We start from the raw sequence: 15,980 nt of genomic DNA, 5'->3' as shown, positions 1-15,980 counted from the left end.
ACTGCCGAAAAGCGATTTGATAAGTAAGATCGGAAAAGCTCTAGAGGTGTACCAACAATACCCAAATGCTTCAGTTTTTCGATCAATACGTTATGATCCACCGTGTCAAACACCTTCTTTAGATCAATAAATATTGCCGCCGTAAAATCACCGTCATCTATATGTTTCTGCAGATTTGATATAAAATCGAAGGCTGCACATTTAGTGTTAGATCGTCGTCTGAAACCATATTGTTTTGACGTGAGAATTTTGTTGTGTTCGAGATATTTCAATAGTCTTTCTTTTATGACACATTCAAAAATTTTAGAGATAGCTGGAAGTATAGAGATTGGACGATAATTTTGGAGATTTTTTTTACATTCATCTTTATGTACAGGAATAATTTTTGAAATTTTTAGTTTATCTGGAAATATACCCTTTGATAGAGAGAGATTTATTAAGTAAACGAGGTCATCCACCAGTTCACCCTTGCAGTTTTTGAGAAGGAGAGAGGTTACACCATCGGAACCAGCTGCTGCTTTAGACTTAAGGTTAGATATGATCCGTAAGATTTCCTTTTTATTTGTCCTGATCATGTTAAGAGATTTTTTTGCTTGAGGTTCCGTGTAGATCGTATTTACATCAGTTTTTGAGGTTTTTATGACTGATGCTAAACTTTCCCCAACTAAGAGAAAAAATGTGTTAAATGCAGTTGCAATCTCTTTTGGTCCCTTTACTTCTTTGTCATTTATAACTAGAGATTTACAAGCTATTGTTGGGTTTCTCGAGCTATTTGATAGAATGGAATTGATTGTTTTCCATGTTCGTTGTGGCTTATTAATGTTTTCATTTATCAATTTCGTATAATATTTAGATTTAATGTATCTTCTATAGTTGGTGACAGTATTACGAGCTTTATTTTTTTCTATTTTCAAAGGAATACTTTCTTGATTTTGTTTCCAAAGTTTAAATATACTATTTCGTTTTTTAATAAGTTTTACTGTTCAACGCATTCTGTACTGTATACGTGTGAGACATGGTGTCACTACCGAACTTGCTCGATGGAACGACTCCGAATTCAATATAATGACGCCTGTAGAGTAATATTTGGATACCGAAGATACAGCAGCGCATCAACAATGTTCACGGAACTAGGACTTTGAAGGTACACCCACCCTGTCCCACCCCGGTATAGGTGACTTATGGTCACCCCTTCGGAGCTCTCGCATGAATCTAATTTTTTTGAATAAAAGGCTCTACAATTTATATAAATGAAGCTAGGCCTTCAAAGTCCCCGCATACGGTGTTATGAAGCGGTATGCAAGCGCTTACAAGTACTAAACTAAGGACAACACAGAAAAATAAACAACAAAAAAATCAAGATTAAGTGTCAGGCAGATAGTTGGTGGAGGGGACCCACACTCCAGTACCTGTAAACACATAAAAGTAAAATAAACAATAGAGTGAAGGGGGAGTTTCGCCGAACCACGACTGGCAGTCCTGTTGAGAAATTGGTGGTGGTTGGGGCGACTGGTGCAGGTCAGGACTTCCACACCCCTTAGCCGACCACCCGATGGTGCCCTGAAGATAAGTATTGGAAAAAGAGGGATAAAACCCTAAAGAACCTAGGGGAAAGAAGCGTCAGGAGGTCGGAGGCAGGGTGGAGGTTACCCCAGCCCGCACAGTCACCCCTCTGACCACCAACGCTCATCAGGGGTGGCGCAGGTGATTGGCGGAGTCCCCCGGTAAGAAAGAATAATAAGAAGCTCCAGTCGTGCATGCGGGGACGAGGCCCGTTATCCAACCCCTAATGGGGAAAATAAACAAAACAGAACAGACAACGGAGTTCAGTTCTCGCCTGTAAACTCGTTGCTGTTACTAAAAAAAAAAAGAAAAGAGAACCGGAAAAAATACATGTAAAAAGAAGAGAAAATAAACTAGGAACTAGGACTGAATGGATTTGCGGGCCTGATGAGACACCGGGTCACTGGAGCCAGGATGCGGCTAATGGTCTCCGCCAACACGCTGGTGACCGCAGCCTACCAGCACCAAGCGCCACTCCTGAGTGAGCGTTGGGCCCAAGCTCACTCAAGACCACGCCCTGCATAGTTGTACTCTGTTGTTAATTTATTATTCTTTTATATTTTTGCATTTTTCACATATCTATTGTACGAAAAATATGTATATCTATATGGGACGTGTGGGATTGCACTAACCTCCCCACATCCTGAAATTTATTTTTATCTTTTCCGATTTTATGTCCGGGTTAAATCTTCCCCATAGGAAAAACTAAACCCTTCCACACACTTTTCCACAAATGATCATATAGTCAATCAGCATTATGCAAGTGCATTATATAAGCAAAATAAATACAAAACAATACACGAACAACACGTCAACTCACCAGATATCAAATGGGAAAATAATTCACCGACTCCAGATATTTTCATATGAGAGGGTTCGGCTCGATAGAACTCCTAACAGGGCCTATAAATCCTACTGATCCCTCAACATAAATATTTAAAAAATCTTTCGTTATCCTACATGTATTTAAAATGACAAATTTTTGCATTTTTTTATATAATTTTTTTGATAGATCTAATACGCCTAAATTATTATTATTATTTAAAGAAAGCTGGTCCCCTTTCAAATAGCCAATGTTGAAGGCGTATAGTAAAAAGGGATATAGAATTAATTGACTTTATATCGGTGTTTAAGGCATTGTATATTTTAGGAGCGATGCACCAGAATTGTCGCTGAGCGAATGTTGTTTTAGTTTTAGGAACCACGCATCCCAGGTTTGATGAAAAGCGGGTGTGAGCTTGATGTTGTGGAGACATCAGCAAGTTATTTTTTGGTATGAATCGCAAGCTTCGGTCTTAATCAACAACTACTGGCGAATATCTAAGGTCCTGATTTAAGCAAATAGTTCGTTTTAGGGGTGGGTAGGTTGGCATTTAAACATATTTCTCAAAATTAGTTTTCGTACTGTAGTAACTGGAGTGATAATATATTCAAAAGAGCAACCCCATCTCATAATACAATACCTACGGATTGCTACGGATAGGAAAAAGGCAAAATAGACGCTTCTTAGAGTCTCCAAATCTAAGTTCGACCTAAGAGAGCAGTATATATGGCAGAGCTTACGCAGTCTTTTTTACCGTGTCATTTATATAAGCCTCCGAGCATAGTTGGTTGTCTATGATTATTCCCAAATATTTGAACTTCCTTCGATGGTTTTACGGTTGAACATGTTCAATGGATATTAGGTGACGTTTCACAAGTGTTTAAATTGAGTGAACACGAGTGGATGATTGGTTTAGGATAGTTATTGGAAGCATTATGTTTGCGAATAGAAAATGTCATGTGTTCAGTTTTGTCGATATTAAGTGTAAGGAGGTTTGTGTCTAGCCCAGGGCTTCCCTAACTGTGAGTCGCGACGCCCTGGGGCGCCGCGGGATCATCCCAGGGGCGTCGTGAGGCAATCTTTATAGCGTCTTCCACACGCACACTTCTTAGCGACTGAGTCCCGCGCCACTTCAGGCCGCCGCGCAGAAAAGTCTCACAGTGAACTGTGCTGTAAACCTATCGGTCTTTACTTTTCTGCGCCTGAAGTGCGGGACTCGGTCGCTCTGAAGTGTGCGTGTGGGAGACGCTAATAGGTTGGCTGTCTGTGTTGACGCGACCGAACAGTTAATGGAATTGTCCTGTGACTCCAGCCTTAAGCTGCAATATAATAAGGATAAGCTACTTGAATTTTGGAGCTCAGTTTATCAAGAATATCGTTCCATCAGCACTGCAGCGTTAAGGGTTTTATTACCGTTTGCGACATCATACTTGTGTGAGACAGGTTTCTCTGCAGTTGCAGTAATTAAGAATAAGTACAGATCAAAAATAAATTTAGAGGCAGAGACGAGAGTGTCGATTTCGAAACTTCAACCTCGTTTTGAGAAACTATGCTCAGAAAAGCAAGCACATTTTTTGTTTGCTTCCATTTTTGTTTTTATTTTGTGTTCTTTATTTTCTAATAAAAAATTTAGATACTATTTGGAGTTTTTCTGACAAATTGTTATTAGGTAACGTACCCATACTACGTGACCCGTTCAGGGGGGGGGGCTTCAAAATTCTACGCTTGGTACAAATGAGCGGCGGGGGGCTTAGATTTTTAGTCACCGGGGGGGGGGGGGGCGTCACAAAAATATGGCAACTTCCCAAGGGCGTCACAGTTGAAAAAAGTTTGGGAAGCCCTGGTCTAGCCAATACTTTACTTTTATCAAGCCATTATTAGTTTTATGAGTTACTGATTGCCATGATTCATCTTCAAATATTAATACTGTCTCATCTGCAAATGATTATAATCTTAGGACATATGTACCTACACCTACTAAATACATAGCATCTTATGTATCTCGAGGTACGAGTACCAAGAGCTTTAATTTTTCAGGCCTTTGCTAATGCCATTGTTTATTAAAATATGTTGTGTGTAATATTTTGAAATTCGGATATTTTAATTAAGATGTATACGATATATAGGCGATAAAAGCGATATATCAAACTACAGATCAATTTGTATAATGGCTGCTTTATCGAAACTTTTTGATAAATTAGTGCTAGATATCATTGTAAAACCTAACAACAACATTATTGTTCCTAACCAACATGGCTTCATCACAGGTCGCTCTAACTTAAGTAATTTAATGATGTATGAAAATTACATATCTGAATCTCTTGGTCTCAAATAACAAGTGGACAGCACACTGAGATTGTTGGGCATCAAAGGTAAATTATTGATTTGGATAGTTAGTCACCTTATCAATAGGGTGCTTAGCGTAAAGATTAATTCTGCACAATCTTATATATTGAGGCCACAAGTGAGGTTCCTCAAGGATCTCACCTCGGTCCAATATTTTTCTTATTATTTATCAATGACATTGTTGACTATTTTAAAGATGAAGTTGTCCTACTATTTGCTGAAGACTTAAAAATAACCAAAATAATAAGAAAAGTATACGATTTCCATATTTTACAGACAAACTTAAATCAATTTCATCGATGGTGTGAACAAAATTTAAGCAAAACATTCAGAAATGTCAAGTGATAGGATTTTCAAAAACTCATTAAAATATCTTCTATGAATAAATATAAAATAACATTATATTAATAACAGTGTCACAAATTCATGGCTTGGGTGTAATATTCAATGAAAACTTTACATTCATAGCACACATTAACAATATACGATATAACTCATCTCATTCAATATACCTTCTCGTAGAATCAGAAATAAAGAACTGCTCTTCCTCAATCAACACTCGACTATTTATGCTTACAATTCACCACTGTCCAGAATATGTAGAATGGTCAACTCACCTTGATTGTTTTGGTATAAGTCAGAATGTTTTTTTGTGGCTCACTATGCAATTGAGGATATTTTGTATCACTTTAGTTTTAGCAAGGTCGTGACTTGACTTGACACTTCTATTTTCTTATGTTTTCCCTGTTTATCTCTGCTTTTGTATACCATCATTTACTCTTGCATTGCACATTGTCCCAAATCTCGTGTCGCTTTGTAACATATTGGACGTAAGTCCGTTAATTAATAAATAAATATAACTAATGAGGCTTGGCTTCCTTTGCAGGACTTTAACTGATTTTAAGTCCTTAGTTTGTATGAGAACCCTCTACATTTCATTTTTCAGAAGTCAAGTGGAATATAATTCACCTATTTGGTCCTTTTGTATAAAGTTCACTCTGAATAGTGATATATTTCTTTGGTACGTAAATTTTAAGCTCAAATTCCAACTCAAATTGAATACATTGAATGAATCAATTGCATTTAATAACGCTGTCTGACAAGATAACTATGTCAGACCTGGTTGTGTTACACAGAGTCATTAACAACTTAATTGACAGCCCTGCCATCGTTGCCACTATTAAATTCCATGTGTCTGCACTAGGAACACAAGACAAAATTTAACAATCTTCTGCACATGCACAACCAACTATCAGACACACTTATTAACCAATAGGATGCATGATCTGGGCAACAAGTTTGGTGGTACTATTGACAAATTTTCTGACTTCATTTATAGAATTAAGTGTAATCTATACCAGCACTTTATTGATTTCTACAAATCATAGTATCGTTGATTTATTTATTTGTAAGAAACAAACAGCTTTTACATAATATACAATGATAGATATAAATATACAAGTTAACTGAAGTCAAGCCACAGAAGTTAATTATGCTAAAGTTCATTGGAAATGAAGTTTTAATAGGAAGGGGAGAGGAAGAGGAAAATAGAAAGAGGATAGGAGATGCTCCCGATACATTCCATACTCTCATATTAATAATCGATTGTACGCATTACTTCATATTGATATTTCTTTAGGTCATTACCAAAAATGTCAATGCTGTAAAATTTTGTATTATATTGTGCACATATACGAGGAATTGGGGAATTTTTTCGAATGTTTGTTCTACACGAGGGTAAATAAAATAAATCAGATTGTCGAGTTGATCTTGAGTCTAGACGGAATATGAAGATTTATTAAATTGGTAAGTTCTGGTGAGTCCAGACCATTATTTAGGATTTTAAACAATAAGATTTGATCAAAAATTAGACGTCGTGTTTGGAGGGAGTTAAAATTATGAAATTTAATGGATTCGGTATAATTTGAAAAGTGTAAGTTTAGTTTATAATTTATGTGTATACATTTTTTTTTTAATCCTTTCTGTTCTTTCGATATGGGCTTGGTATAAAGGAGTCCATATCGGTGTACAGTGTTTGAGGTGCGGGCGAATATATGAGGTGTAAAGAGAATATAGAGTGTTTATGTTGTGGAAGGGTTTTGCTATGCGAATTATAAATCCCAGCATTTTATTGGCTTTGTTAATGATGTCATCAGTGTGTTGGATAAAGTTTAATTTAACATCCAGTGTTACCCCAAGGTCCCTGATATATTTTACTTCATTGATGTGTGTGCCGTTTAGTGTGTATACAAATGATATTTTATTTTTATTACGTGTAAATGTTAATTTATTGCATTTTTCGATGTTAATAACAAGTTTGTTTAATTCGCAATAAACAAAAAGACGATTATGTAGTTTAGTTATTTGTCTTATATTAAGTATTGTTCTACTATTACATTACATGTTTTACTAATATTTTTTCATATACTCTGTTCTTAAAACAGCGCACGCCGGGATTTAAAACCGTGACTTCTGTCTCACTAGTCGAGAGCTTTATCACCTATTTGACAAGCTTCATCTATCTTTCTATGAAATAGAAATGGATCACAGAATAATAGTGAGAACCCAGGATTATTCTATGTAAATTTGTTGATGTAATTGTTTAGTATTATATAATATATTAGTAATTATTTACCGTGTTCTTGATATCATCAAATATAAGAAATTCAAAGGTTTTTTCTGAATATTGCTCTTTTAATAAATATTTAAAACATATTAAATTATTTATAATACACTACCACACGATATATATATTTGAAAACAGCCATCACAGGTACAATAATATTATACATTTAAAAAAGATTTAATGTTAACACACATTCATAAAAAATATTATATTATATAATACAACGTTTTTTTTCTACTGGATATTAATGTAATGTAATACGACACAATACAGTATAATACATAAATATTTTAAATTGATGATGGATATATTTATAAAAATAATTTAAAGAAAATTCTTGCTCGACAGAACAAATAATTTACTTTGCGAACTCAAAATCAAAGGGTATAGCCATGGTCGTTGTTAGAACGGTTCAAATATTCTAAGAAATCTATTAAGCGTATTTGTCCTTTTGTGGCAAGTATGATGTATAGAATATAAGTCATACTATAAGACAGTTACAGTCTACATTCTTCCTTGTTGTTAGTAATGACGTTGTTGTCTTAGTTCCTTAGTTGCTTCCGCAGGAGACGGGCACTTTGAAGATGACCTCGTTGTTGGAGGAGCCTTCCGCCTGAGGGTTCTGTCCCTTCTCAATCTGGTCCTTGTACTGATTCTGCTGCTGGTCCTTCGCTGACTTGCAAATCACCTTGGTCTGGAAGAAGACAATAAAATGAGTTAAAAAGTTAATCGGACATTAATGGTGCATAAGAGGTATAAGAGCAGGCCATCTATAATACAGTCAGAAGGTAAATTGATCTCACCGGCAGCTGCATGTACTGATCGGGTTTGCAAGACCTGTTACAGGCGGGCAGGGGCCTCTGGGAGATACAGATCTGTCCGTTCTGCTTGTAGTACTGCACTTGGCGCTGTAGCGTGCATCCCTGCTGCTTGCCTCCGTAGGTTTTGGTCTGCCTCTGTCCGGAGTACTGCTGGTCCTTGTCCTCCTCGCTGGAGCTGGAACTGGAGCTGGAACTGCTGGAGCTAGAACTAGAACTGCTGGAGCTGCTGGAGGAAGAGGAAGAGCTGCTGGAAGATGAGGAGTGATCTTTGTTGAACCTGTTGTTTTCCGGGCTGACGTAGATACGCGAGGGCAAGAATATGGAGGGAATGCAAGCGGCCTTGCGAGCCTGGCGCTGCAGATCCCTGGACGGTCCGCTGCAACTCTGCTCTTGATTCCACATCCACGAAGAAACAAAGTCAGTTTCGCTCTGGTAATAGCAGTCGCCAGGAGCTACCATGTCCGATCTCTCTCCGGACATAGTGCCGCAGATTCCACTGGTCGAGTTCTTGTAGGATTCGGATCCTGATACACTGAGGCGCTGGCCATCGTAGAGTGTGATCAGCTCGTTGTTTCCAAAGATGACGAGGAGCTCTCCGCTGGGAGTGTTGTAGGCGCGAACTAGGCGGCTCCTGTATTGCTCTCCATACAGGTCGGACACGTATTGATTAGATACAGAGTAGTCGTAGGGCTGCTTGGACCCGCGCCTCACGGAAATCTTGTTGGGGGAGGAGCCGAGAGTGATCTCGATGTCTTCATCGCTATGAGCCCTGTAGTAGATGCGAACTTCCTTCTTGTTCTTCTCGGGAGACCTCATAACGACGGAAGTTTGTTTTGGGGAAGATTGGATTCCATTTTCGGTATTGCTTGAACCGTTCTGCATGAGTGTATGCCAGCAGCTGTCGATAGAGTAGTCCAAGCTCTTGTTGGAGAAGGTCTCGATCTTGTCGTTTTCCACGGAGCAAGTAGCTGGAAAGATACATTACATATTATTCATTAATGATATGATAAAGGTATACTTACATAACAAAAGTATTCAGAGAATGAAGCCTGCGCACTCACCGAATCCTTGGTTGCCGAATGCCTGTTTGTTCACACCGCGGAAGAAGCCGAAGGTAGGGTGTACACCCAAGAGGCTCTGTGCATAAGAGTTCACTGGAATATCGATCAGGCCAAGGTATACTTTGGGAGTGCTCAGAGAAGCATTCATTCTTCTCAGGTTCGGGCTGAGTCTCATCTGGAACTCAATCTGCTTGTCCTTTCCGGAGTAGCTGACCCAATCTTCCTCAACGTGGTCGCTGGCCAACTGACGAACGGTCTTGTAGATGCCATAGGTGGTGTTCTGCACCTCGTTTCCGACATTCTGGTAGTGGGCGATCAGTACCAAACGGTCCATGGAGTTAGCACTGCCGGTGGCGTTACGGCAGGCGGAGAGCAGCTGGTTTCCTTCCTTCATCTGAGCCAGACAGTGCTTGGCCACTGGAAGGTTTCGGACGTAATCCTTACGATCTTGTGTCTGGTCCATCTTACCCTGGATGTCGATGGATGCGCCGGAATTGGCGTCCTTTCCGTACTTAATAGCGAATTGCATCTTGGTGAAGGGTTGGAATTCGAGAGCCTTCTGGAAGTTAATGATGGGGGCGATGGAGAAGTCGGCAGATGCGGTAGTGGCAGCTTCAAACTCCTTGTTCTGAGCGTTCTTCTTGTAGAAGTAGAAGGCTCCTTGTGCCTTAGTGACAACTAGGCTCTTAGCCCAGGCGGCGGTAGCTACGTAGCGAGCGTTTTTCTTTCCCTTTTGGGATCTCAATTCGAAGTCCAGCATATGCGCTTCGGCGCTGTTGATACCGGCAGCGGCCATCTGGAGCATGTAGTTCCTCCTCTCTTCACCTCCCTTCCTGACCTGCTTGATCATCTGAGTAGCTTCCTTGCTGGGGCTCTGCCAGAGGTCTCCGACGCTGGTTCCCACTTGCCACTCTTCTTTGGGCTTGAAGCTTACCGAAGAATCTGTAATTTTAGTAATAAAAGTATTATTTTCATAAATAGTAACTTTAAAGAAATACTACTGAATATCAGAAACTTTAAAAGCTGCTTACTGTAGGCTGCAGAGAAGCTTATCTCAGAAGCCTCGGATTCCCTGGGGGAGTACTTGAGGTTGTAGGTGTACAGTTTGATGTCATTGCTGGACAGCAGGAAGGCAGCGGCGGCCACGGGGTTGGAGAGGGCTAAACGATAGAACTGGTCTGTGCCGGGTTTCTCGTCGGTTTTGGCTTCAACCTTGATGGCGAACCCTAGTTCTTCTAGTCCGTATGTTTTATAGATGAAAGTGGGTTTCTTATTCTTCTGGCTGACCTTTGTGTTCTGCTCTTGAGCCACGGGCTTCTTGCCTTTCTTGGGGTGGATTGAGGTATAAGGCCAGGAGCTGTAGTGGAAGATATCGACGTCCTTTTCGGATTCAGTGCGGATGTTCATATCAATGTCGACCTTGCCTTGGGCGTCGATTCCGACGGAGGCATTCATGGGAATCTTGACTTGCATTTTCTGAACGACACCAGATACAACGTATTCAAGCTGCTTGCCGAGAGTGTTGAGGAAACCGATTCTTCCATCTACGTTGGAGGAATAAAGAAAGTCTACGTCAGTGGTGACATTGACGGTGAAGGAATCGTGAGAGGTGAGATGAGCTTTGATCTGTCCCTCTACACTGAGGATGGCGGGGGTTCTGTACTTCAGGTAGAATGGAACTCCCATAGCCATGGGGAACATGATGATGGTATCTTCCTTACTCAACACTTTTGTGTAGGAGTAGTTGACTCCCCTCTGGAGGGAACCAGATGATCCAATCATGTCTGAGAATTGGTTGATGGACTCGGCACCAAAAGAGAAGAATCGCTGTTGACTGAAAAGTTCCAACAACAAATGGGCTTGTAGGGGCTCCTGCTTGTAGCCCTTGATCTTCAGCATTTGAGCGATCTGTTCAACGTTTCCATTGTTGCCGTTCCTTCCTGACTGGCGTTGTTGTCCCTGTTGCTGTCCCTGTTTCTGTCCATGTTGCTTTTGGTACTTATTGAGCCATTGCGCGATAGCTTCCATCCACTGCTTGACGCTGGAGACGGCGGCGTGCACCTAAAAAAGTTAGCACAAATTTGTTTTCATTAGTGTTTATCCAGATATCAAATCGGAAAACTGTGTTAGGTAGATCGTCAGTCATTTTACCTTAGTTGGCTTCATAGAAGATCCGCGTTTCCCTTGGAATGAGAATTTGATATTCTTGGGATAATAACTGTCGAGTGATCCAATCTGGCAGTATTTACTGGCGTATCCAACGTTCATCTCCTCGTTGTCGTACTCGGATAACTTCAGCTTGGAGTACTGGATGTCGTATTCTCTCTCGCTCAGCATCATGGAAGCAGCTTGAGCGTACTTGGCGCTGTAAAATAATGCACGAGTTCAGTACAAGTGTATCAAATACTATAACAAATACGTAATGGTGAGTTGGTGACTTACATTACGCTGTGCTCTCGCTGGTATGCGCTAGCTGCGCTCAGGATAGCGGACTGTACGGCGGAACGGACCTGGTAGCTGGAGTCAGTGTGGGTGTTCTGGGCCATGCGTTGGAGCATGACTTGGGTCGGCTTGGAACTCATGAGCTCAGTCACGGCAGCTACACGCACTTCGTAGTTTTCGCCTTGGTTCTGGTAGATGTTGAATAAGGTGAGGCGGCTGGACTCGGGGTACAATCGGGCAAGGTTGTTAAAGTTCATGACCATCTGTGTACGCAGGAAAGTCTGCGCTTGCACTTGCGCTTGGAGGTAGGGGGCAAAAGCTTGGACGATCGCTGGATGTCCCACGTTGCCGATGGCCTTGACATAGACTTGGGCATTTTTGTAGTCTTTCTTCTGAACAGCTTCACGCAGTTCCTTCTCTAGATAGGGGAGGACAGTTTCAGTCACAATCTCAAAGTTCTTATTTGCCAAGCGGCCGTACGTGTGCACGGGGTAGTAACGGTGTACTGTGGAGTTGTCAACCTGGGCCACGCGAATGAATTTGGTGGATGCAAGGAGGGCAGTCACGTACAGGTTTCTCTGTTGTTTGACCTGGTCGCTGATGGCGAACTTGAAGAAGTCTTCGAGAAGTTCCTTTGTCGGGTAGTGCAGGGTGTTCGGAAGGTGAGAGATCACCTGAGCAGCTTCTTCTCCCTGGATCTTCTTGGACTGAACCCAGGACTTGATCTGTTTGTACGCAGGCTGGCTACCAGCCTGGGCAACGGCGTCACGGAAAAGATTCCAGTTCTTCTTATTCTTTCCAGCCTTCTGAATTTGGTTGGTGGCCTGTTCCAAGTATTTGTAGTCCAGTTCTCTAACAGCTTCAACAACGATGTTCCATTTTTCCAAGATATCTGCTTTGGGAAGATTTTGATCGTTGTCAATAGCGTTGGCGATCTCTTCTGTCATCTTGACGATTTGCTCGACCAGAGAATTTTGATCTTGTTGGTGCAGATCTGGGTTGACAAAACCGGAGTGAATGGGCCTATCATCCATATTGGGGGAATCTTGCCACTTGTCTGAGCTCTCAGAGCTGGATGAAGAGGAAGGATTGGAAGAAGAAGAACCGGATTCGGAAGAAGAGGAACCAGATGACTCATTCCTTTTATACTTATTTTTGAAGGTACGAGTATATCCTTGTTGTTGGTTATTATTTCCAGAGTGCTGCCGTTCTTCTTGGTAATGATTCTGTTCAGCACGTCTGTCAGGAATAGCCGATCTGAAGTAAAATAGGCATGTATTTTTTAAATTCGTTCAAAATAATAACAGTATCAACATAATTGTTTCGAGTAAGCTGCTTACCTGCGTTGTCTGGAATGAGCAGCTTGGCGCTGCTGCTGTTGATTCTCTTGCTGTTTCCTCTGTTGTTGCTTCTGTTTGTTTTGCTGTTTTTGAGCATGGCTCTCTTCACTGCTGCTGCTGGAAGAGCTGCTAGAGCTAGATGATGAGTAATCCTTGTTTTCTTGCTGAGCCTTGGGGCTGGAAAGCCTGTAGAGCATGTTGGAGAAACGAGCTTGGGAAGGTTTTTGCTCCTCGGCTCGGTTTCTTGGCAAGGGTGCGATCTCCGCGAGGGTCATGTTGACGCTGCTGACGACCTCGACCTGGTCTTTCCTGTGCAGGACGGGGCTGGCAGACACCTTAGTGGTGTAGTAAGAGGAGTAAATGGTGTTATTGCCCTGGTCGACTATGAGCCGAGTGAATGTGGCGCGCTGCAATCAAAACAACTTCGTTCATTTAACGGGTCTTTGTAAGTTGAATGAATGTGTGATGAGGACAGTATATATATAGAAATATGATTGCAAAAGAGGTGAAAGCACTCACATCCATGAAGTTTTCGTTGCTGTGAGGGTTGTGTTCCCACTTGGCACTCTCGGAGACTCCGAAGTGATATGCCACTCTCCGGTCGCAGTCAGCATGGTCCCTGGACTTGGTGATCTCCAAGAGCTGGCCAGGCTTCTGTTGAGAGACATCGGCCAAGGGGGCGAGGTAAGGTTTGCGCTGGAGCTCATCCAGGCGAAGAGGATTGACGGTGTAGAGGGTCTTGCACTTTCCGGTTACATCAACTTCCATGTTGTTGAAGACGCCATTTCCGCTGTTTTTATCCAGGAAAGCAGATTTGGATTCGGTGAGGTGATGGCCGCTGGTGTCTACCTGTAAGGCGCTCAGGATACCCTTGATCAAATTCTCTGCCTGCAAGGACATTCCTCTGGGTACTTCCAGACGATGGACCAAGCCACCGCGCATGTGCGCGACGAAGGGCTGCTCCAGCTCGGGGTAGGACTGTGGCTGTGTTTGGGGAAGGGGAGCCTCAGGTCCTTCCGGGAGATGTTGATGCACCCTGCTGAACTTGACATCTCTCAGCTTTCCGTAAAGCTTGAAGTCCAGAGCGATGAAGGTTAGGCTTCCCTCGAGGTGTACTCCGGCCCATTCCTGGCCTATGGAGGTCAGGGTGCGCGAATCCAAGTCGTAGGTGTACGCGTAACCGTAACGCCATTCTAAACAAACATCAGCAGAGTCAGCTTTATGTTAAAATATTGAGAACATTGTGGCATTGCGAATAATTGTAATACCTCGTTTATCCCTCACGAGTCTCTAGTTGTCTTAATCGATGAGCGACCCTGTAAAGGGCTCTAGGGTTTTTATAGATTAAAGACTGAAGAAAATAATGAGCATTACTTAAGGGTTACTGTTGGTTATAGGGAATTCTCGTGCATATTGTAAATAATTTACTTCAATAAAGATAATTATTTTATTATGTGCCTCTATTTTTTCTTTTTTTTAAATGCATTTTCAATTTTTTGTAGTTGTTTTAAAAATTGCGTGCTATTTCGGCTCTGAAAACGGTCATGCGCCATTTTGACCGCTACGTCACAAGTGCTACGTCACACCTTTGCCGCTGCCCGTGCCATCGGTTTGCAGGATCTACTCGGGCCGGTCAACAGTGACGTCATCGTTCGCCCTTGAACGCTTGATCAATCACCGGGCGTTTTTAGCTGCATTGAAATATTTCGTTCGCGCCTGTTTTTAAAGTCATTATAACTTTAATAAATGATTTTTGAAAATTATAAAAACTTTGTATTCTTGTGTCTGAAGTGTTTCTACATGTAAATAATTAATAATAAGTGATTTTTTGGTGTGAAGAGAATTCCCGTTTAAAGTGTTGGCTGGATTTATCAACTTACCATTGGACCATTTGTTTTGCTGGTTGGAGTCATGGTTCTCTTTGCCGTTATTCCATTTGTTATTACCCTGGTGTTGTTGGCTGGAGTCGTTGTCTTGCTGATCGTGCCCCAAACCAGGCGACACTGAAACAGGTTTAAAACAATTAGTTGTCTTACATCTCTCAACGAGTCAGGGCCGGCCCTGTGCTGGCACAATTGGCGCTGCCTGCTCCTAGCGCCGACTTGCTAAGGCGCTGATAATACCTAACATAGCGCACTTGATATTTTTATTGTCGCCAGGCGCCATTTAGCTCAGGGCCGGCCCTGCAGAGAGTAACTGTAGCAAGCTTATGGGCATATTTTTATACAGCTGTACTTCAAAGTTTGATGTCCCTAGCGATCAGAGTTAAGTGGTCCATTAAAGCATTAGGAATGAGGATTTAGTTTGGAACGAAACAAAATTAACCAGACATATATGATTGACATAAAATAAATTAAGTAAAATATATAAGTATCACAGCCAAATGAAGATTTTAAAGAAAATTAATTTGAAAGAATCCACCTTATAAATTAGGATGCAATTTTATGAAACCATGTAGGGCAATGAAAGTTCTTACCAAACAAGAAGACAAAGTAGAAGATGAGGAAAAAGAAGATGAGGAACTTCATCTTGCAAGAGAAGACCTTGCCAGTTCGCTTGACAGGACCGTCTAAAGATTTGAGCTCTTGGGTAGTCTTATATACCCAAGCACAGTGGTGTCAGCATTTTTCCACTTTTCCACTGTTGGTCTATATTACGATCAAATATAATTCGTTATCATAAATAATGATACTACCTAAGGCGAAGCACTACGAATGAATTCAAGTGTTTTGGGTTTGAAAATTTGATCGTTTGAAAATACTTTAGTTGCTTTAATTAAATACTACGAGTTGAACACATTTTTTCCTTTGAAATAATTGAAATTTTTTTGATAATAAATCTTTTTACGCGCCAAAAAAAAATCAGACTTATTATAAAAACTGTTCTAAAGATCAAAACGCCCTTCTTCCGAAAGATTTATCGTTAATGATTTTCTTTTTTAATTTGGCATTTTTTTTT

At 41.1% G+C, this 15,980-nt stretch overlaps 1 protein-coding gene across 1 annotated transcript; it reads right to left on the bottom strand.

Annotated features, from left to right (window-relative positions):
* Positions 1 to 7,908: 7,908 nt before the first annotated feature.
* LOC149409817 (vitellogenin-like) lies at positions 7,909 to 15,550 on the bottom strand. The gene is made up of 10 exons (XM_089649080.1): positions 15,499 to 15,550; positions 14,903 to 15,025; positions 13,542 to 14,215; positions 13,023 to 13,429; positions 11,683 to 12,939; positions 11,392 to 11,605; positions 10,272 to 11,301; positions 9,241 to 10,182; positions 8,162 to 9,147; positions 7,909 to 8,052 (listed from the first exon to the last, which is right to left on the bottom strand). Exons 1-10 carry the CDS (start codon positions 15,548 to 15,550, stop codon positions 7,909 to 7,911), a joined length of 5,829 nt encoding a protein of 1,942 aa, XP_089505206.1.
* Positions 15,551 to 15,980: the final 430 nt, after the last annotated feature.

This window comes from Hesperophylax consimilis, chromosome 29, assembly GCF_061612785.1.
Source record: "Hesperophylax consimilis isolate HC1 chromosome 29, BYU_Hcon_1.0, whole genome shotgun sequence".
Taxonomy (NCBI): domain Eukaryota; kingdom Metazoa; phylum Arthropoda; class Insecta; order Trichoptera; family Limnephilidae; genus Hesperophylax; species Hesperophylax consimilis.
The sequence above is the reverse complement of the archived record's forward strand: the minus strand, read 5'-3'. Positions and strand labels throughout refer to the sequence as shown.

What these genes read in the sequence shown, in the direction of transcription:
- LOC149409817 (XM_089649080.1), bottom strand. Translation starts at nt 15,550, where the DNA reads ATGAAGTTCCTCATCTTCTTTTTCCTCATCTTCTACTTTGTCTTCTTG. An exon ending in GCAAAACAAATGGTCCAATG is followed by an intron (nt 14,216 to 14,902) that starts GTAAGTTGATAA and finishes ATGTTTGTTTAG; the next exon opens with AATGGCGTTACGGTTACGCG. An exon ending in AAGCTTCTCTGCAGCCTACA is followed by an intron (nt 10,183 to 10,271) that starts GTAAGCAGCTTT and finishes CTAAAATTACAG; the next exon opens with ATTCTTCGGTAAGCTTCAAG.